General features: G+C 38.4%; 1 protein-coding gene across 1 annotated transcript in view; it reads left to right on the forward strand.

Moving 5' to 3' along the window:
* TRPM6 (transient receptor potential cation channel subfamily M member 6) overlaps positions 1-21,702 on the forward strand; it is a 117,988-nt gene that overhangs the window by 17,127 nt on the left and 79,159 nt on the right. The window contains exons 5-12 of the mRNA XM_030809828.1: positions 3,249-3,417; positions 4,661-4,784; positions 8,126-8,198; positions 8,321-8,421; positions 12,641-12,775; positions 14,205-14,258; positions 16,898-17,038; positions 21,134-21,226. Coding sequence (XP_030665688.1) covers positions 3,249-3,417; positions 4,661-4,784; positions 8,126-8,198; positions 8,321-8,421; positions 12,641-12,775; positions 14,205-14,258; positions 16,898-17,038; positions 21,134-21,226 — 890 coding nt within the window. The remainder of the gene's footprint in view (positions 1-3,248; positions 3,418-4,660; positions 4,785-8,125; positions 8,199-8,320; positions 8,422-12,640; positions 12,776-14,204; positions 14,259-16,897; positions 17,039-21,133; positions 21,227-21,702) is intronic.

The following is a 21,702-nucleotide window of genomic DNA, read 5'->3' on the forward strand; positions in this document are numbered from 1 at the left end:
TTTTAGTAGTGATGGGATTTTACCATGTTAGCCAGGCTGGTCTCAAACTCCTGACCTCAAGTAATCCACCTGCCTTGGCCTCCCAAAGTGCTGGAATTACAGGTGTGAGCCACTGTGCCCAGCCTGTGGTTGATTTATTTTATTGCTTTTCAGCCAGTCTTGTTGGCGACTCTGGCAAACCCGTGTTGTTGGCAGAGAATACTTAAAAAAAAAAAAAAAAAAAGACTCACATTATAAGTTGCTGTAGGAATCCCTGGCTTTCAGCCATTTGAAATGTGGCCAATGTTAGCTTCTGTTTTGTAAGACTCTAAGGATGTGATTTCAAGATAGGAAACATAGGCTCTGATGCCTCTGTATATTTTCATAATCCAAGTCTCAAGGGAGAAGAGTGCTCTTTCCCGTAATGTCTGTTCTAGGAACTTCTAATTTGGAGGTCTAATATTGTATTCCTGCCTCACCCTGGGACCTTACAGTAGAAGCAGCTCTCTACTGAGATTTCTCAGCAAGAATTTTACATTTTTTTCTTTTTAAACCAATTTGTATTAGTGTATCAGTAAGATTTTTTTTTTTCGGAAAAAGCCATAAATATATTTGATTTTGTGGGAATAAGTTATTACTTCAAGAAAAGTGGGCCAGGCGTGGTGGCTCATGCCTGTAGTCCTGGCACTTTGGGAGGCTGAGGTGGTTGGATCACCTGAGGTCAGGAGTTCAAGACCAGCCTGGCCAACATGGTGAAACCCCGTCTCTACTAAAAATACAAAAAAGTAGCCAGGCATGGTGGCGTGTGCCTGCAATCCCAGCTACTCAGGAGGCTGAGGCAGGAGAATCACTTGAACCCAGGAGGCAGAGGTTGCAGTGAGCTAAGATGGTGCCACTGCACTCCAGCCTGGGCAACAAAGTGAGACTCCATAAAAAAAAAAAAAGTGTATCTAACAGAAATTGAATTCTCTTCCTCTTCCACAAAAATGCCCATATTAATTTCTTTTTCTTTTTCGGATGGTAAAAGTATTATATACTTCCACATTCAGGTAACGCAAAGAAAGCATATAACAGAAGAAAGGGACAGTTTTCCATAATCTCACTATCAAAACTAACCATTCTTAACCTTCTCATATGTATATTTTCACAAATTTTCTACACACACATGCAGACGCACACACACACAAGCAACATCTTTTAAGCAAAAACTGGGGTGATTTCATAATGCTTCTATGGTAGTTTTTCCCCTGCCCCACTAAACACGGTCCTATTTCCATGTTAATGAGTATAATTTAGTACATTTTAGTGGCTGAATAACATTTTATTACACAAGATACAAAAAATTCACTTACAAGTGTTTTTATTCCAAAATCAATAAAATATTAATCGAAATTTTTTTCTATTACTTTTGTGCCTTATACTATTTTTGCCACTTCATTTGGCTTTTATAAGACTATCTATTTAGAGAAACCCTATGTCTATTAGTTGGTACATCATAGATATGCTTTTTAGTGATATGGAGAAAATAATGAGGTGGAGGTGTATGGAAAAGGAGTAGAATGTCAAAGCAACTAAACTGATGGAGTGAAGTTTTTGGATGGTTGCTAACTGACCCATCCCTAACATTTGAGAGCCTGACACAGGATACACATAGAAGACCACATACTGTATGTCTAGATATTTAAATGCCTTAAATCTAGATAACTGTATAAAATATGTCCTAGCCTTTTATCTTGACACATATAGCTGGAAGGCCAGACTTGAGTTTGGAAACCTTGGATTTTTGGAAGTACTGGGCAACATGGTGTTCCTTGGGCATCCTAGTAAGCTGGGGAGGGAGCACAGGCTTCCCCTGACCCTTGACCCTGTAGATATCTCACCATGAGGGCAGGGGTGTGGCCAGAGGAAGGCCAGTGTGTGCCCCTGAAAACATGGGGCCCAGAGTAAAGTCCTCTTTTGCTCAGGGGTGAGTGTGGCATTGCTTGCCAAATTTTCTTCTTTTGGAAAATAAAATAAAATATAGTGATTTAAATGTAGTATATCAATATATGTGTGGTGTGAAAACATAAAGCAAATAAAAAATCTATAGAATAAATAGTCAAGGTCCCTTTTCAATATTTTCCTAAACCTTCCCTTCTCTTTTCCACTGTTCATAGTGTGATGTGTATCCTTCCAGAATTTTCTGGTCATTTATATAACATGCTATACATACAGGTATGTGCATATATACATATAAAATACGTATATATGTATATTGTTTTAAAAATATACATAGGATAATACTGTGCATATTATTCTGTAAGCTTTTTTGCTTACATCTTTTTTAAAAGAATGACTGCAGTTATTCCTTTCTGTTCTTTCTCCCTTACTTTAATAAAGTAATATATATATAGGCTTGGGTCACATAGTCTGCAAGAAAAAAAGGTAATATATAGTCATGATAAAAAATGCAAACAATAAAAAATGAAATAAACGGCAATGCAAAAAAGTCTTTGAAGGTTGTCATCCTACCTTGTTCCTAGAAATAACCACCATTAAAAGTTTATAGAGTCTAGGTGTGGTGGCTCACACCTGTAATTCCAAGACTTTGGGAGGCTGAGGCAGGAAGATCACTTGAGACAAGGAGCTTGAGATCGGCCTGAGCAACACAGGGAGACCCCATCTCTATAAATAACTGAAAAAAAAAAAAAAAAGCTAGGTGTGGTGGTACATACCTGTGGTCCCATCTACTCAGGAGGCTGAGACAGGAGGATTGCCTGAGCCCGGTAAGTTGAGGCTGCAGTGAGCTGTGATCACACCACTGCATTCCAGCCTAGGTGACAGAGTGAGACCTTGTCTTATATAAAATAAATAAATAAGTAATAATTAAAATGTTTATTGAACTGGTTAAGGTTGCTCATTTTTGGAGATGAGTGATGAACACATTGGGATCTATTATATTGTTCTGTTTACTTTTAGATACTTTGGGAGTTTCCCATGATGGAATACTTATTTCTTAAGGAATACTTATTTTTTAAAAAAATTGTTGAAAGCCTTTTTACCTGGTAAAAGCTTGAAGATGCTGTCACCATATTTATGCCACATTTTATTTGAAGTCCAAGTTTCTGGCTTGGTCTTGATCTAAGCAAACCAGGGTAAAATGAGGGAGGGGCCAGTGCGAGGAATGAACATAGGTGGTAATTGAGAGACTTGTGTCTGGAAGTCAAAATGGCCGACTGGCTGATCTAGGGATTCTCTAACAGTGTGGTATTGTTTGTGGTCTGGAATAGGCTCAAGACAAGGCGTGCCGGTGGTGGGGCTGGTGGTGGAAGGCGGTCCCAACGTCATCCTGTCAGTGTGGGAGACTGTCAAGGACAAGGACCCGGTGGTGGTGTGTGAGGGCACAGGCAGGGCGGCCGACCTCCTGGCCTTCACACACAAACACCTGGCAGATGAAGGGTGAGTTGTTGGCTCTTCTTTTTTGAAACTATAGGGGCTATTTATTCCTCCATTTTAGTTATTTTGACTGTGCATTTATGTGGGCCAGATATTCTTGGATTATAGAAGTTGAGACTGGATTTCATTTCTCAGTGACTTTGTGTTTGTTGTTCAACATCAAAATGCCCTTCATCCATGAGAGTTGCTATTTTCTTAGCTGAAGAATGGCCTGCCTTTAAAGGAAAGCTTGAGTCTTGCTTGAACTTTGGGGAAAAGGTGTTTGCATGGGGAGTGAGGGTGGTGTGGCTTGAGCAATTGGCCATTACAGCTGTAAGGACCTTGTAAGGGAGGTGGCCAGTGTTGGGCCCAGAGCACCTTCAAATTCATTTGCCTTTAATGGAAATAGCAGAAATTGGGAAGGTCTATATCCTGACATTTTCATAGCATATGTTGTGCTTATTTCAGGCTTTAATTCTTTCCCCTTTTCAAATAAGAAGATAATTTTTCTCTTGCCATCCCTCTAGCCAGTGTGATTCTTCCAATTTCAGAAGCATGATACTTCTACTGTATAAATAAGTACAGTGCCTAAGAACTAAAATGTTGACCCCACTAATTTATTTAGTAAACAATTATTCACTGCTTACGCTGTAACAGCTCTCGGGAGTGCCTTTGCTTATGATTGCTCTCCCTGTTCATCCCTCCTGCCTCCACTTCCGCCCTCTACCATCTCCCTCTGCTTTCACTCCTCTCCCTTTTCTAAAATCACCCTGGATGTGTGGTTATTAAACCTTTTAGGGTTTCAGATCCTTTAGAGAATATAATACCTATAATTTCTGGAGATTCCCAGCCCTCTGGAAATCTACCAGCTTCAGAACTCCACTTCAGAGTATATTCTTTTCAGGATGTGGCAGATCAACCCATTCTCACTTTCTTTCTTCTTTTATAAATGTAAAAATGGAGGCAGCGTCTTGCTATGTTGCCCAGGCTGGCCTCGAACTCCTGGCCTCAAGTGATCCTCCACCTGGGCCTCCCAAAGTGCTGGGATTACAGGTGTGAGCCACCATGCCTGGCTCCATTCCCACTTTCAAATTCAGCCTTCTTCTTGAGCTCCTGCTTCCATTTGCTCCCCCTCATTTGCTGTCCTGGTAGAATTGTCCATAGACACGTTTTCAGTCTGGGGAGCTGATGGGGTGTTTTCTTGTACTGATGTTGTCGGCTCATTCCCCTCTCTGGGTTGTGTCAAGACCATTTATTTCTCTTCCAGAATGCTGCGACCTCAGGTGAAAGAGGAGATCATCTGCATGATTCAGAACACTTTCAACTTTAGTCTTAAACAGTCCAAGCACCTTCTCCAAATTCTAATGGAGTGTATGGTTCATGGGGATTGTGTGAGTATGACAAGTTGATGATTCAACTGACTTAAGAACTGCTCATTTATAAAAATTGTAATATTTATTTTCACAATTAAAAAAAAACATGATGGACACAGGAAGGGGAACAACATACAGGGGCCTGTCAGGGGGGAAGGGGGAGGGAGAAAATCAGGATAAATAGCTAATGCATGCAGGTCTTAATACCTAAGTGATGGGTTGATAGGTGCAGCAAACCACCATGGCAAACATTTACCTGTGTAACAAACCTGCACATCCTGCACATGTAACCCAGAACTTAAAGTAAAATTTTTTAAAATTAAAATAATTAAAAATAAAAAATATGGATTTTTCATTTTGATTTTGAGTGTATCTAGCTCTACAGAATTTGATTCTTAGTTGAGTAAACTTGACTTCTTACTGTCACTGCTGTCCGCACTCCCCATACTTCAAATACTAGACTCTACTACAGAAAAAGCACTTAGTATAACAGTGTTCCAGAAAGGTTATCAGATTTAGCAAAAATTATGCAGAAGTATTTTCAGAGGGTAAAGGAACAGCTCCGTGTCTTCAATGAACACAGCTTCATGGTGCTGAGTTACATGACTGCCTCACAGCATCCTGAGTAAATCCTGCAGGAAATAATTGGGAATGTACTGGACAATGGGAAAAGTGAGAATAAACTCTGGGATAAAAAATGGAGCCCACAAACTATGGGCTATTACCATAATGTAGACTCAGGAAAAGTTTTTAGTGTTTTAGGGTACTGTGATAAAAAGATTAATTTATTTAATTAATTAATTTATTTGGTAAAGACAAGGTCTTGCTCTTTTGCCCAGGCTGGAGTGCAGTGGTGCAGTTGTAGCTCACTGCAGCCTTGAATTCCTGGGCTGAAGTAATCCTCTTGCCTTGGCCTCCCAAAGTGCTGGGATTATAGGCATGAGCCACCATGGCCAGCCTATGAACAAAATGACTTGGATGATATGAATTATCAATTCTTTTTTTTTTTTTTTTGAGACAGGGCCTCAGTCTGTCACCTAGGCTGGAGTGCAGTGGTGAGATGAGCTCTTGGCTTGCTGCAACCTCCACCTCCTAGGCTTAAGTGATTCTCATGCCTCAGCCTCCTCAGTAGCTTGGACTACAGGTGCATGCCACCATGCCTGGCTAATTTTTGTATTTTTTCGTAGAGATGGGGTTTCACCATGTTGGCCAAGCTGGTCTCGAACTCCTGGCCTCAAGCAATCTGCCTGTCTCAGCCTCACAAAGTGCTGGGATTGCAGGTGTAAACCACTGTGCCCGGCCGAATTATCAATTAATATCAGTGACTCAGATGATATGAAGCTGACGATTACAGTAAATATACAGATATGTCATGATTCAAGGTGATCTTTCTAGAATCTGAAGGCTGGACCAAATTGTATAGGAATTTTGGTAATATTTAATTACCTGCCCTCAAAAAAAAAAAAAAAAAACCAGCTGAAATGTTCTGGCTAGAGGAAGCATGACAAAATCTATGTGGAAAACTCTTTGGGGTTTTAGTTGGCCCAATAACAACAATAATAGCAACCATGTTTCTAATTAGCAGTGTGCTTCTAAACACATTCTTTTCATTTGAAATAGACCTGTGAGTGAGTTCAGTATGGCAGTGGTTATTTCCAGTTTGGAAATGATGAAGCAGAAGGCTAGAGAATTTAAGGGGTTTGCAGTCATGCAGTTAAGAAATGACAGATATGCTCGGATGTGTTGGCTCATGCCTATAATCCCAGCACTTTGGGAGGCCGAAGTGGGTGGATCACCTGAGATCAGGAGTTAGAGACCAGCCTGGCCAACATGGTGAAACCCTGTCTCTGCCAAAAATGCAAAAATTAGCCAGGCATGGTGGCGGGTGCCTATAATCCCAGCTACTTGGGAGGCTTAGGCAGGAGAATCACTTGAACCCGGGAGGCAGAGGTTGCAGTGAGCCGAGATCGCACCATTGCACTCCAGCCTGGGCAACAAGAGCAAAACCCTGTCTCAAAAAAAAAAAAAAAAAAAAGAAATGATAAATCTGAAACTTGAGTTTCAGAAGAGTTGAAATCTTCTTAGTCTATTACACTTTCTATTTGCCACAGTAATCAGTAAGTTAAGAAAAGGACAGGTAAAAGAGATTGCCCTTATGTTTGCCTCTTCCTGCCATCAAGCAGAATAATTAATAAGCAATGTAATGACCAAGAGGGACAAGAGAAGGCAGCAAAGGGCTTGCAGATGATAGGAATTGGGTTGTACAATTGAGTGCTGATTTTATTCATGCACATAGAGGGCGTGTCAGGTGAAAGGAAACGATGTGTGAAGTTATAGAAGCATAGTTTTTTATCTTTATGATACCTTAGAGATTATTCAGCAGGTTCCTCTCATTTTATGGATGAGGAGCCTGAGATTCAGCAGCCTCAAGATATTTACCTAGGACTAGCTTGTTAGTGGCATACTTGGAACTAGGTCTTGCCAATCTTGGCTTTTTCATTAAAATAGCTCCTTCTACTATATGAAATGTATTTTAATTTAAAAAGACTGAGATATAGTCATTAATAGCAGGTGACTCCCCTCCTCCTTTTTTTGAAGCAACAAAAGCAGAGATTTATTGAAAATGAAAGCACACACCACAGGGTGGGAACAGGTGAGCAAGTGCCTCAAGGGCCCCCAGGTGACCCTTTGGAACCATAAGTAACGAACTTACTTGCCTTTAAAAGAGTCAAAGACCGTCTGTGTTGCCCAGGGTACTTGCTCATTGGGTCCACTGTAATTACCTCAGTTATTTTATGACAAACCCTTGAGGATTCATTTCTCATGAAAAAGCAAGTCTGCCTGGGCATGGTGACTCGCCTGTAATCCCAGCACTTTGGGAGGCTGAGACCGGAGGATCACCTGAGCCCAGGAATTCAAGACCAGCCTGGGCAATATAGTGAGACCTTGTTTCTACAAAAAAATTAAGAAAAGAGAAAAAAAAGCAAAAGTCTTAGTTTCCAAGGCTAGGTGAATGAAGGATTTCATTCGTTGTCTCTTTGAAAGGAGACATGATTTTATTTACATCAGAAATTAACATCGAGGTTCTTTTTGTTGTAGCATGTACATAGTAAATTCATGTAATAACATTTCTTCATGTTTCCTCTGTATATGTGGAATTTTTAGTTTTGTTTCCCCCAAGTGCCCATAATTCTTTGTTACCGTATTTAAAAGTTTTCTCTCCTATAAGTGAAAAAAGGTTTTAAAGATGAATGTTTTCCTCAATTCATTAGCTCCAGTCTGAATTTTGTGGGTACTCTTTGAAAGCATTTATTTGGTAGTTCCCCAAATGTATGGCTCTCTGTTTTTCACTGTTGTAGATTACCATATTTGATGCTGACTCTGAAGAGCAGCAAGACCTTGACTTAGCAATCCTAACAGCTTTGCTGAAGGGTGAGTATCTGGATGGGGTTGCAATTGTTCCTCACTTACGCTTCTCATGTTCCACAGTACTTTGTGCTTCTTGCGTAGATATCTTGAAAAGAATATATGATCGTTCCTTTCTTTTACCCTAGGCACAAATTTATCAGCGTCAGAGCAATTAAATCTGGCAATGGCTTGGGACAGGGTGGACATTGCCAAGAAACACATCCTAATTTATGAACAACACTGGAAGGTATAGTGAAAATGAAGTTATTTGGAAAAAATATTTTGTGTGATGGTCTGTTAGGAAGGGGCAAAAGAGAAAATGAGAGGAGATATTGATTGGTTTGGTAGAAGTGTGGGGTAGCATCTCTGTAGCTGGGATAACTAAGACACTTTTCCCATTGACTTTGCCTTCCTGAAAACCATCTTTTTTTTTTTTTTTCCTGGCTCTGCAATCTAACTGAAGCTGAAAAGGGAAGTTGAGGGAAAGACAGAATGGAAGGTTTTTATTTTATTTTATTTTGTGTATGTTATTTTATTTTTAGACACAAGGTCTCACTCTGTTGCCCAGGATGTCATGCAATGGTACAATCATAGCTCACTGTAACCTTTAACTCCTGGGGTCAGTTAATCCTCCCCCATCAGCCTCCTGAGTATCTGGGACCACAGGCGCGTGCCACAATGCCCAACTAATTTCTTTGGAAAATGTATTTTATTTTATTATTTGAGACAACGACTTGATATATTGCCCAGGCTGGTCTTGAACTCCTGGCCTCAAATGATCTTGCTACCTTGGTTTCCCAAAGTGCCAGAATTACAGGCATGAACCACTGTGCCTGGCGTACGATTTTTAATTTATTTTTGGGTAGATTTCTATCTTGTTATTTAAAACTCCAAGTTTACTTTTTGCTTTAAAATGTAGTAAGTGCTCACATTAGAGATTAGTGAAAACATAAAAAAGAAGAAAGATTACCCATAATACTAATGATAATCACTATTAACATTCATTTTAAAAGATTATAGTTGTGGCTATATTACAGGTGTATTATTTTTGGGCTAAGCTAATACATGCACATTGTTTAAAATATCAAATGATATTAAAAGGCAATTTTAAAAGATGGTAGTTTTCTGCCCTGCTAATCACAAGAGCTAGTACTTAAGACGTTTTTGATTTTTCTAACACTTATAAATCTCCGTATTTCTAAATAATGTCATATTGCTGTATTTTGGTTCATCAGTTTCAGAAATTTTTCAACACTTCTGTCTTGTGGGCCTCACGGCTGCAATGTGGACCAGTTGCCTTCTCCTCCTGGTGCACAGCTGTCATCCCGGCACACACCCTCATCATCTTGGGGGTTCCCTTGCCTCTTTCCCATGTTAGAGGGCATGTCTTCTATGTCCCTTGTCTTCCTCTTTGTTTACTCATTTGTTTTGACGGTATACATGTTTCAGTAAGTTCCTGAGAAAGGGAGTATGAGAGATACATATTTTGAGGACTTACATGTTTGGGTGTATTTTAATTCATGATTTAAACTATTTTTTCCTACAGAAATCTGAATGCCTAGCTTCCAGCACCCAGAATTTCTATTGAGAAGTAAACACTTTTTTTTTTGTTTTCAGATTCTTTGTCACCATTATTTTTTCCTATCTGGAAGTTAAAAAAATCCTTCTTTTCCAGTGTTATGTGTTTTTGTGAGTCTGTGTATCCATTTTGTTGGGCACATGATTTCAACTTGGCAATCATTATGTTTTCATTGCATTCCATTCCGTTCTGTTCCATAACACCCCCCACCTTTGTTCTCTTTTGTAATTCCTATTATTTGAATATTGGACCTTATGGACTGCTCCTCTAATATTCTTATCTTTTTCCTCCCATGTTCCCTATCTTTCCTTTGGTAGCTTTGCTTGACTTTATTTTCTTATTTTAATTTTAATAATTTATTTATTTATTTATTTATTTTTGAGATAGGGTCTCACTCTGTCACCTATACTGGAGTGCAGTGGCATGATCTCGGCTCACTTCAACCTCCACCTCCCACACACAAGCAATCCTCCCACCTCAACCTCCTGAGTAGCTGGGACCACAGGTGTGTGCCACTACGCCAGGCTAATTTTTGTGTCTTTAGTAGAGACGGGGGTTTGCCATGTTGGCCAGGCTGGTCTCGAACTCCTAGGCTCAAGCAATCCACCTGCCTCAGCCTCCCAAAGTGCTGGGATTACAGGCTGAGCCTCAACTTTAATTTTCAAGCCTTCTACGAAGCTTTTCTTTTCTGGTAGCATACTATGAATCTATTAATTTCTTCTTTTTTTTAGTTTTTAATTTTTGTGTGCTCATAGTGGGTGTGTATATTTATGGGGTGTCTGGGATGTTTTGATACAGGCATACAATGTGTAATAATCACATCAAGGTAAATGAGGTATCCATCCCCTCAAGCATTTATCCTTTGTGTTGCAAACAATCCAATTATAATCCTTAATTATTTTAAAATGTACAATTAAATTATTATTGACTATAGTCATTCTGTTGTGCTATCACATACTAGATCTTATTCTTTCTAACTATTTTTTGGTACCCATTAATTATCCCCCTTATCAGCCTCAGTACTCTTCCCAGCTTCCGGTAACCATCCTTCTGCTCTCCATCTCCATGGATTCAATTGTTTTAATTTTCAGCTCCTACAAATTATTGAGCACATGTAAATTTGTCTTTCTATGCCTGGCAGTCTATTAATTTGTGACAGCAAACTTGCTCCCTGATTGCACCCTCCCCTATGTTTTTCATTAGCATCCAGAATCCAATATTTTCTTTTTTTTTGAGATGGAGTCTCACTCTGTGGCTCAGGCTGGAGTGCAGTGGTGCAATCTTGGCTTATTGCAATGTCCACCTCCCAGATTCAAGCAATTATCCTGCCTCAGCTTCCCGAGTAGCTGGGATTACAGGTTCCTGCCACCACACCTGGCTAATTTTTGTATTTTTAGTAGAGATGGAGTTTTACCATGTTGGCCAGGCTGGTTTTGAACTCCTGACCTCAGGTGATATGCCTGCCTCAGCCTCCCAAAGTGCTGGGATTATAGGCGTAAGCCTCTGTGCCCAGCCCAGAATACAATATCTTCTTTTACCTTTTTGAGGATATGAATGAGAGCTCTTTTGAAGTTTTCTTCTTCTTGCATTATCTGCTTCCTGCTGGTTGATGTTTTTCGATCTGTTTGTTTTGGTCTTTTTGTTTAAGTGTAGGGGATAAAAAGCTCTTTGGAAATTCTGAGCCTGCAGTTGGAGGTTGCCTATAGGTTTGAGTTTCACAGTAGGGTGATCTGACTGCCACTAGTTCAGGGGCCCCCAGATACCAACATATTCATGTCTTTTCTTTTGTATTGGTGACATTACCAGAAAAGAATCCTCTAGTTCCCTGACTGGAAGGTGTAAGCCTTGTTGCTAGTGTTATGGGACTCAAAGGGGAAAGATGACTGGAAAGACCCCAACGTTAGGGATTCAGCATGTATACATGTATTTTGTTGCTGTTGGAATTCTGTAGTATAAATCTGTTTGTCTCTTGACATTTTCCACTTCTACTATTTGGCTTTCTGGTGACTGCTCAGTCAATTACAACTTGACCATCTGCTTTCCAGCTTCCAAAATGTTGCACTGTTGTCTCCACTCTTGTCCTCCTTGTCCTTGTAGATTTATTTCATAACAAAAATCCCTTTACTGTAGTTTCAATGAAGTTTTGAGTGGGAGAAAAATTAGATGAGCGTGTTCAATTTGCCATTTGTACCCAGAAGCCAGGTAGAGTTTAAATGGACACATGACAAGTAACAAAAACAAAAGAAGAAGAAGAAACCTTGAATGTCTATCAGAATTGCATTATACCTGTACATTCATTTGGGAAGCTTTGAGATCTTTACAATAATCAGTTTTCCCATCCAAGTACAGGGGATGTTCTTTGATTTATTCAAGGTACCTTCACTTAAGTCCTGCACATTTCTTAGTAAGACTATTTATTTATTTATTTATTCATTCATTCATTCAAGACAGGGTCTTGCCCTGTTGCCCAGGCTGGAGTGTAGTGGTGCATTCATGGCTCACTGCAGCCTTGACCCCTTGGGCTCAGCTGGTCCTCCCACCTCAGCCTCCCGATTAGCTGGGACCACAGGTGCATGTCACTATGACTGGTTAATTTTTGTATTTTTGGTAGAGACAGGGTTTTGCCATGTTGCCAAGGCTGGTTTGGAACACCTAAACTCAAGCAATCCACCTGCCTCAGCCTCCAAGAGTGCTAGGATTACAGGTGTGCACCACTGAGCCTGGCCTAATAAGACTGTATTTAAATTTTTTTCTTCTGTACCCACTGATGGCAGGATTTTATTTTAAAATTATTGTGTTTGTGTAATTTTGAGTTCAAAAACATGTAATTCTTTAGTTATTTCTACTTTCTTAATTGTCTTTGCATTTCTTATTTGTGCTTCTGAAGCCTGATGCCCTGGAACAAGCAATGTTAGATGCTTTAGTAATGGATCGGGTGGATTTTGTGAAGCTCTTAATAGACTATGGAGTGAACCTCCATCGCTTTCTTACCATCCCTCGACTGGAAGAGCTCTATAATACAGTGAGTATGGAACATTTCATCAGTCATTTCCCTCCAGATTTGAGAAGAGCAAAGATCATCAAGCAGACCATGCAGAAGCAAAGCTCCTTATCTGAGGAAGTTAGAAGTAATTGGACTTCCCTATTATCTGAAGCTGGATCTAGTTCCAGGCTTCTTTCCCCAACATTTATAAGTAACTGGAATTTCTGTACATCTTCAAAATGCGTGCATGTTAAAACTCATTGTGCAACCCTTCCTGACATGAAGGCACCAAAATATCTACAAATGCAATAATTTATCATGACCTACATGGCTAACATGGTTCAAATTACCCTTAAGCTCCCACTTTAAGGTCCATAAATACTCCTGAGGAAAATCCACTGCTGTAAGCTCAGTTCTCTCTTGCTGAAGCTCCCTTCTGCACTCTTCTCCAGCGTTCTTTCCTTCTAATAAAACGTTCCTTATTCAAAACCTATACTGTTGTCAGTAAATTCTTCTTACTACCTGCAAGCCAGTCACTTTCTGTTGCCAGGGGTCTGACACCTTGCCTGGTAATTATTTATTGATCAGCTTAAGACTTATTTATCTCCTTGAATGTTCTTGTACAAAGATAGTTTATAGATAGACTCTTCAACCAATGGAGAAACATTCTTACCAATTCTATTTTATCCTAGTAAGAACATAGTTAAAGACTAAAATGTGAATAAGAACAAATTACCTTTTATTGAGTTATTGGAAATATCTCAACCTAAGGCCACTATTAAAATACCGTTCCTGTACCTTTCCCATGTAAACCCTTTGTTGAAACTAGCCTGGCTTACACACTGAAAACACCAATTGCTGAAACCATGCACACTTCTTGAAATAGCCTTCCTTGTCCTTTAAATCTTATTCTTTCTTCAATGATTTATTCAAGCCTTGTCTTCTTGATTACTACAGTTAGTTCACAGTGATTTGTTCCTAGAGTACCAATTATTTGTAACTCTTTTTGAGCCTACACATATTGTTGGTTATTTTTTAGTGAAAGTAGCCACTCTTTTCTATTATTGTAAACACTCCAGGAAAATAGTGCTTGTATTTGTCATTGAATCCCTGATTGAATATAGTAAGTTTTCAATAAATATTTGTTGCTGGAATGTGCTCGTGTGATAGGATTTGTAATTGTATGATAAAGTATAGTAATAAATTACCTAAGATTAATTTCTGTCTCTTATCATGTAAAGTCTTTACTATCTACATATTTGCATCTTGCTTTGAAAAATATTTCATATAATTACATCTTCTCTTCGAAAACACCTTCTTTACAATTAATTGGCTTAAGCTTTGTTACTGAAAATGTTGAACAAAATTTTCAGTATTCTGAGTTACTTATGCATTCTGAAGTAAAGGTTGTACCCCCCAGCACATGGTAATTAAAGAGAATAATTCTTCCTTTTGTTCTTTATTTCAGAAACAAGGACCTACTAATACACTCTTGCATCATCTTGTCCAAGATGTGAAACAGGTAACCTAATTAAGAAGGTGTGAATGTGTCTTTGTATATTGCCTTAGCTTTGTGTTGGAGAAGTCACTGAATTTTGCTTTGTAAAATGCAGATTTGGATTGTTTTGTTAATTACCTATCTTCTTTACCTTGATTTGAACAAGTTCATCAACAAACCACACTCGTACACTTTTTTCCTTAATTTACTTTATGTTTTAAAAGACTTGATCCACCAGTTAGGTGATATTTGCTAATAAAAAGCCATGAATCAGAGACATGCAATGCTTCTAATCAGAACTTCAGCTTACCACGATAACATGGTGGTGCCTATGATGATGATACCAGCTGGAAATAAAGACCTTTGTGGTTGTGTTATCCTTATTGGAGGACTAATATGTGATTTCCATTGTTTTTGGTATCAGTGATAGTTCCGACACTCTCTTGCTGCTTTTGTGAGTCTGCATTGTTCTCGGCAGTCAGGTGGCTCCCCTCCCTGTTCTATACTCTTGGTCATGTTTTGCTCATGGTGTTCTCACTGAACTGTGAGTTAGGTCAAACTTAAAGTATTTGATTTCTCATTAGTTACCAAAACCTTCCAACTTTAACAAACATTTATGCCTCAGTTTCTTCTCTTTCCATTACCAATGACTTTTATCCACATCACCTGAAAATTGGGAGTACTTTTTATTTATTTGTCACTATGGTTAAAATCCAAGGCAGATTTTTAAAATTCTCCTGTTTTTCCAAAGTCTGATATCTTGTTAGAAGGAATGTGAGCTTTCAGGTTATGTTGACGTGGAGAGAGAGCCAGAGTGAAAGGAAGATATATCCTTGTTTTTTTTTTTTCTTTTTTTTTTTTTTTTTTTGAGATGGTTTTGCTCTTGCCCACGCTGGAGTGCAATGACACGATCTTGGCTCACTGCAACCTCCGCCTCTTGGTTCAAGTGATTCTCCTGCCTCACCCTCCTGAATAGCTGGGACTACAGGTGCCTGCCACCACACCCGGCTACTTTTTTGTATTTTTGGTAGAGATGGGGTTTCACCATGTTGGTCAGGCTGGTCTCGAACTCCTGACCTCAGGTGATCCACCTGCTTTGGTCTCCCAAAGTGCTGGGATTACAGGCGTGAGCCACTGTGCCCCGCCTATTCCTTGGCAAATTAGCAGTAAGCAAAAGTGTCCATGCTCATGTAAATTTAGTTTGTATTGATTTATGCAATATAAAAATGATTTTCTTTATTTTTTTTCTTAAACTCTGCCACAGTAAACTGAAAAAAAGTGATGGACTAGGTTAAATATGTTCTAACTAGCAGCAATAAGAGCATTACTTTTGGCATTCCTTGAAAAAAGTAAATTATGAATGTGAAAAAGAAAAATTAAATTATTTACATTCATTCATATATAACCTTATTTATTGTTCCAAGCTTTGTGAATATTAGTCACAATCTTCATTTCAGAGACCTTGTTCAACACTCTGTGTGCCTTTAAAAATTTACTATAAATGGGCAGTTTAAAAGTGAACAGTTATGAAGAGGTAGTAAGGTGCGATTTAAGGAGTCAAAATAATTTTCATTTAGACTAAGACCCACATACTTGGAAATCTACCACTCAGCCCTCCTGCCAACCAACCATAACACTTGTCTTGGCACAGCCTCATGGTTTTGTTTGTTCGTTTGTTTGTTTTGCTTTATTGCAATATTCTCTTTATTGTGGTTTTCTCAAACTGAACTCACAATGTCTCTAAGGTATGCCTGTATAGAGTTTCAGATAGTTACTCAGCTTGGCCAAGTGCATATGCTAAACTCTGGGTAGAGAAAGACAGACCCTTTGATACAGTCTGTAAAGGAAGACAGACATGCAAGCTGACAACTTCAATACCCTTGTAATATATCCTGTGGGATTTTGGACCATAGGGAAAATGGATTATAGAAACAAAGACCCCCAAATATGCCCGGAAATATAGAAAACACTATACTGTCTATACTGGATTAAGTTCAATTCAAGGAAGAACGTGGCTGCATAAGCCTCATGTTTTGGTATCGAATTTGACTCTGTCATTCTATATTCCTTGTTTTCATTTGTTCTACTTCCTCCCATATTCTTGTTTTAAATATGATGTAGTCAACGCAGTGCAAAGTGTTATATCCATTTCAACAAAGAGAGAAGCTGAAAAGCTAACCCAATGTTAATTTTGGATCACACACATTCAGTGTAGACTTTATGATTTCACTTCTGTTGGAGTAGCTGTATTATATACATATTTGTTTGTTCTTCTACTTGTTTAATATTTTTATCTTACTTCCAATTAGGAACTCAATATAGAATAAAAAATATTTAAATGTATTTTACTCAAACTTGTGTGTATATATGTTTGTGTGCATGATAAGGAGAGTGAGAGCAAGAGTAAGAGAGAGAGAGCACGCATAGATGGAAGCACACATTTAATGTCTATGAAATGAGAAAACATATTAAGGCTAAGATATTTTTCCTTCTGAACTAGCGGATTGTATCAATGGCTGGTCACTTAAATTAATCAGGTTGTAAAGATATTTAAAAGGTATGTCTACCTCTTTGCGATTAATTTGATTATGTTCTAATGGCATGGCAAGAGAAATGGAAGAAGATAACTAAAAGTTAAAAGTCGTTGCATGTTTTTGTTGCAGCATACTCTTCTCTCAGGCTACCGAATAACCTTGATTGACATTGGATTAGTAGTAGAATACCTCATTGGTAGAGCATATCGCAGCAACTACACTAGAAAACATTTCAGAGCCCTCTACAACAACCTCTACAGAAAACCCAAGGTAGAGTAATTGAAAAGTGCCCAAGTAAAATTGAGAATGATTAGGAATTGTTGTTTTAGAAAAATGGCCTTGGAAGTTCAGACAAAAATAGCTCCTAAAATGATCATTTTATTTATGGACATTTGTTATCTGCTGTATGTGAAGTATACTGTACTAAGTGTTGCAGTGTTGGCTTGGGATGCATAAGGATCAGAAGTGTAGAAACTCTTAAACAGATTTATGAGTAACTAGCCATAATACAAAACAGTATATAATACATGCTATAGTGACATAGAAGTAATGTGATGAGGCAGGTTAGAGTGAGAGATGACTAGTTCTTTTCTTTTCTTTTTGTTCTTCCGAAAATACTGATATCAAAAGCTTAATCAGATTAGATATGTAAACTCATCATAGTCCATAGTCTGGAGATAACAAACTTGATATAAGCATGTAGTGATTATATTGAAAGATGCGTGTAGAATATCCTTAAAAACACAAGTGACACATATTTTATTTTCCATGATAGTTTTGAGAGTCTAGGAATGTAAAATTAGAGTTGTTGGTTAGTAGTTAGCAGGGGAAACATTGCCTATTTCTTGAAATTGCCATTATGGATTAGCAACCTGAGGAGACTTATTCTTATTAGAAGATGAGGGAGGATTAGAAAATGTAGTTTTGGGTATTTTTGTTGAGAGAAGAGAAGGAGCAGTAAAGGGCACAGCCTTTGGATATTCAGGTATGTTTCTGCTGTGACAAGGAGACCTTTGTTGCTGGAGAATCAGTGTCATATGGTTTTAAGGGAGGAGACTGGAAAGGCAGTTTGGGGTAAGATTCCATAAACAGCCTAGAATATGAAGCTACTTGGGATCCTTTATAAAGAATCAAGTGACGTGAAAGCCCAGCTTGGCTTTCAGAAATGAAAAAGCAAAACAGGAAAGCCAAATCCGACACAGAAAAATGTTCTTTATTAAGATTTCAAAGGCATAAGGATACACTTAAGGAGGTATCAGCTACTTCATTTAAACAGAACAGACATTGCTGTGAGGTTCCCAGTGGCAAGTAGGAGGACTGACTGTGGCGCTGGTGCAGCCCAGTGTGGAGCTTGGTAGGGAAGTTCCCTTAGTGCCCTTTCTTTAAATGGCCTGCCAGTATGAAGTCACCTGTTTCTTGGATTGCCTTCCAGTGGAGTGCAGAGTTTATTGTGTGTCATACAAAACTAAATTGTAGTAGTTACAAGCACATGATTTTGGAGTCAGAGACGTCTGGCTAGGACTGCCTCCAATTTTGCTCTTTAGTAGCTGTGTAATCTTGAACAATAAGCTTAACTTCTCTGTGCATGTTTTCTCATCTATAAATGGGAATAGTAATGCCCCTTTTATAAATTTGTCAGAAGGATTAAATAAAATAATATATGAAAAATCCATGTTCCTGGTACACAGAGGGTGCAGTTATCGTTAGTAATAATGGTCATTATGATAATTACTATAATGACACTATTCTATATTACAAGAGTAATAATAATTTGGGTGTTGCCTTTAAAAAGTCTTCACCTCATCATTTCTATGTTCAATTTTTATCAACAAAACAGAAACTTAAATACAGCAGTTCAAAGCCTGTAGTTTGGGCTGGGCATGGTGGCTCATGCCTGTAATCCCTAGACTTTGGGAGGCCAAGGCAGGAGGATTGCTTGAGCCCAGGAATTCGAGACCAGCCTGGGCAACACAGTGAGATCCAGTCACTAAATAAATAAATAAATAAATAAATAAATTTTAAAAAACAAAGCCTATTTTTTTTTCTCAGTTGTATTTTTTAATGGAAAATTTTAAACATACAAAAATAGAGAATAGTATAATGAATCCACATGTACCTATCACTCAGTTTCAGTAATAGCAACAATGGCCAACCTCCTGCCCCCAGATTATTTAAGATCAAATCTTATGCATCATATCATTTCATTCATAAATTCTTGTGAATATCTCTAAATGAAATGTACTTAGGAAAATGTAATTATGATGCCATTATCATACATAAAAAATGAATAATTCCTTAATATAATCAAATATCCAGTCAATATTCACTATGCTTTCTGATTCAGCTGTGAGGGTTTCAATTTAAGCAGTTCCAGCTTTTCTGAACTGATCTAACTAGCGTTTGCTTGCATTTGACTCTGTGTTTTCTGTATTAAGATTTCCAACCTCAAAATAGGCAGGCACTTGTTTTTTTTCCAGTCGTCTTTTCGATACTTAAGAAAAACCAACTAGGGCTCTCCTCACCTCCTCCTCATCCCCAAGTCATTATACCACCTGCCTGCCTAGGGCTCCTGGGCATCCCTGCCACAGTCACCCATGTATAGTTTGCTTTAAGAACACCAGTGATTTTAAACAACTTTCGAATTTGCGTCCAGGTGAAAATGTGAAAAATTCACATTCACAGATAGCACGTATTTGTCACATTCTGAGACATGTTACTTAAGCAATATCTCAGTTCTGCGGCCTCCTCATTTGGTTCTGGAGTAGCATTGTCTGAAGATTGTTTCTATTTTCTTTATAAGTTTCCTCAGTAATGAGGGAGTAATTTCTGGGATTAGTGGCCAGATCCACTCTTTACTGAACCTGTGGGCTCTTAGTGTGGGCGGATTATCTAGCGGTAAATGTTCTCCCTCAACAAGTGAAGACATTCCTTTTTAAGAAATTGCATTAGGGAGCATAGGTTTGCGGATGATCTTCCAAATCAGTAGCACGGTGAAAATGAATCTATATTTCTTCCTAGGAGAATGATTTAAGTATCAAAAACTAACAGAGGCCTTTGGAAAAATGGAAACGTTCATGCCAAAAGCATCCTGTTTATGGTTTTGCCACTAAAGTTAACCAGAAATTAGGATCGGAGATTTTATCCAATTATGTGAAAAAATTACTTGATTCAGTCTTTGCTCAGTTGAAGGAGTTGTGCTCAGTTGCAATGATCATCTGACCTTTATTATAGCTAATGTAAAATTAAACTAATTTTAGTTAGTTTTTAATTGTTTAAGATGACATTTCAAACAAAATTTTTATTATTTTTCTATTAAAAAGTTATCCCTCTTTAAACTTTATTTCCGTAAATATTTATAATCATTCATTTGCTATGTGCATATTTTGGGATTTTTTGTGCTTCAGACTTTTCTTTTTTCAGAAACTGATGTTTATTTTACATTAACCTTATTTCCGTGTTGCTTACGAGCCTGTGCAAGGGCAGCTTAAGACCATTCAGTGGTTGCTTCTACCCATTCAGTGGCCTGAGACTGGAAGCTGCAGACCAGTCTTCTGTGGCAGGCTGAGCACTCCAGTCTTCAGTAGGGAACTGCTGAATAGTCACAGAGGGCACCTGCATGCTTTCAGACGTCTGTAACCTCAGGCTGAGTAGCAGTGAACTCAGGAGCTGAAGCAGTCCATTCACCCTGAAATTCCTCCTTGGTCACAGCCTTTTCAGCAGCAGCCTACTCTTCTTTTTCAATCTCTTCAGGATCTCTGTAGAAGTAGAGATCAGGCAAGCCTATGATTTTTATCATGTTTTATGTTAGTCCCTTTAAGAATGCTTCTTTTTGTTTTTGTTTCTCGTTGATGAAAACTTCATGCTAATGGCAATGAGTTGTGTTGTTATTGGGCCTGGCCACTGGAGTTCCAGTGGAGATGTTATATAATACCTGAGAAATTCCATAACTTTCTGACGTAACCTTGGAACTGCTTGTGAATGGGAATTTTTTCTTATCAGAACTGTAAATCTTTATTGCCTATTCTGAACTTGTTCCAGGTAGAGAACACCCATTCATTCTAATGGAATTTCCACATAGTGAAGGAATGCAGATATATAATAGGGAACGAAAAAGTGTGTTCTCTAAGATGTTAGGAAATAACAAAATGCACAATGAGATCATTAGAGGCTCTTGTTGGGTGCTAATCATGAATGAGAGACAGAGGCATGGATATTTGGTAGGACACAACATTATATTTGGTTTTCATTATTGTCTAGAAATAAAATATTGTTACCACTATAATCTACCCTCCTTTTGTTTTGTTTTAAAAATAAAATAATAACATGTGCCAGAGAGTGACCAGCTTTGTTCAAAACCTTTCCCAGCACCAGAGACACTCCTCAGGGAATAGAAATGAGTCTGCAGAAAGTACGTTGCACTCCCAGTTCATTAGAACTGCACAGCCATACAAATTCAAGGTACCATTTACTTGTTTTTAAACTTAAAAGGAAAATGTTTTTTGCAGCTTGAGACTGTTTCTTCATTTATATCAAAGAAAGGGAGGTGCAAATGGAGGGACCATTTGTAAGTGCCATAAACAGATGGTACAAGTCAAAAGCATATCACAGCTGTCTGGTAACAACAGTGAGCAAAGGCACAGTGATTCTCTGGACTCGCACTTTAGCCTCTCTTCCTTGCTGCTATCCCTGCTGTGTCTAGACAGTGACTCAGTCAGGTGATCTATGGGATGGTACTTAAAAAATGTGATCATTAACCCAACACCATACTCTTATATCCTGTTCCCTAAGGCCAGTTGGATGTGAAGTCTGTTTCCTTCTTTTCCTTCACTTCTCTGTCGCACTGACTTTTTGCATCTTCTTTTTTTTTTTATTTTTTCCTTTTTGAGGCTTTCTTGAAATTAATATGAATCTAATATTACAGTATGACAATGATG

Source organism: Nomascus leucogenys, chromosome 1a (genome assembly GCF_006542625.1).
Source record: "Nomascus leucogenys isolate Asia chromosome 1a, Asia_NLE_v1, whole genome shotgun sequence".
Taxonomy (NCBI): domain Eukaryota; kingdom Metazoa; phylum Chordata; class Mammalia; order Primates; family Hylobatidae; genus Nomascus; species Nomascus leucogenys.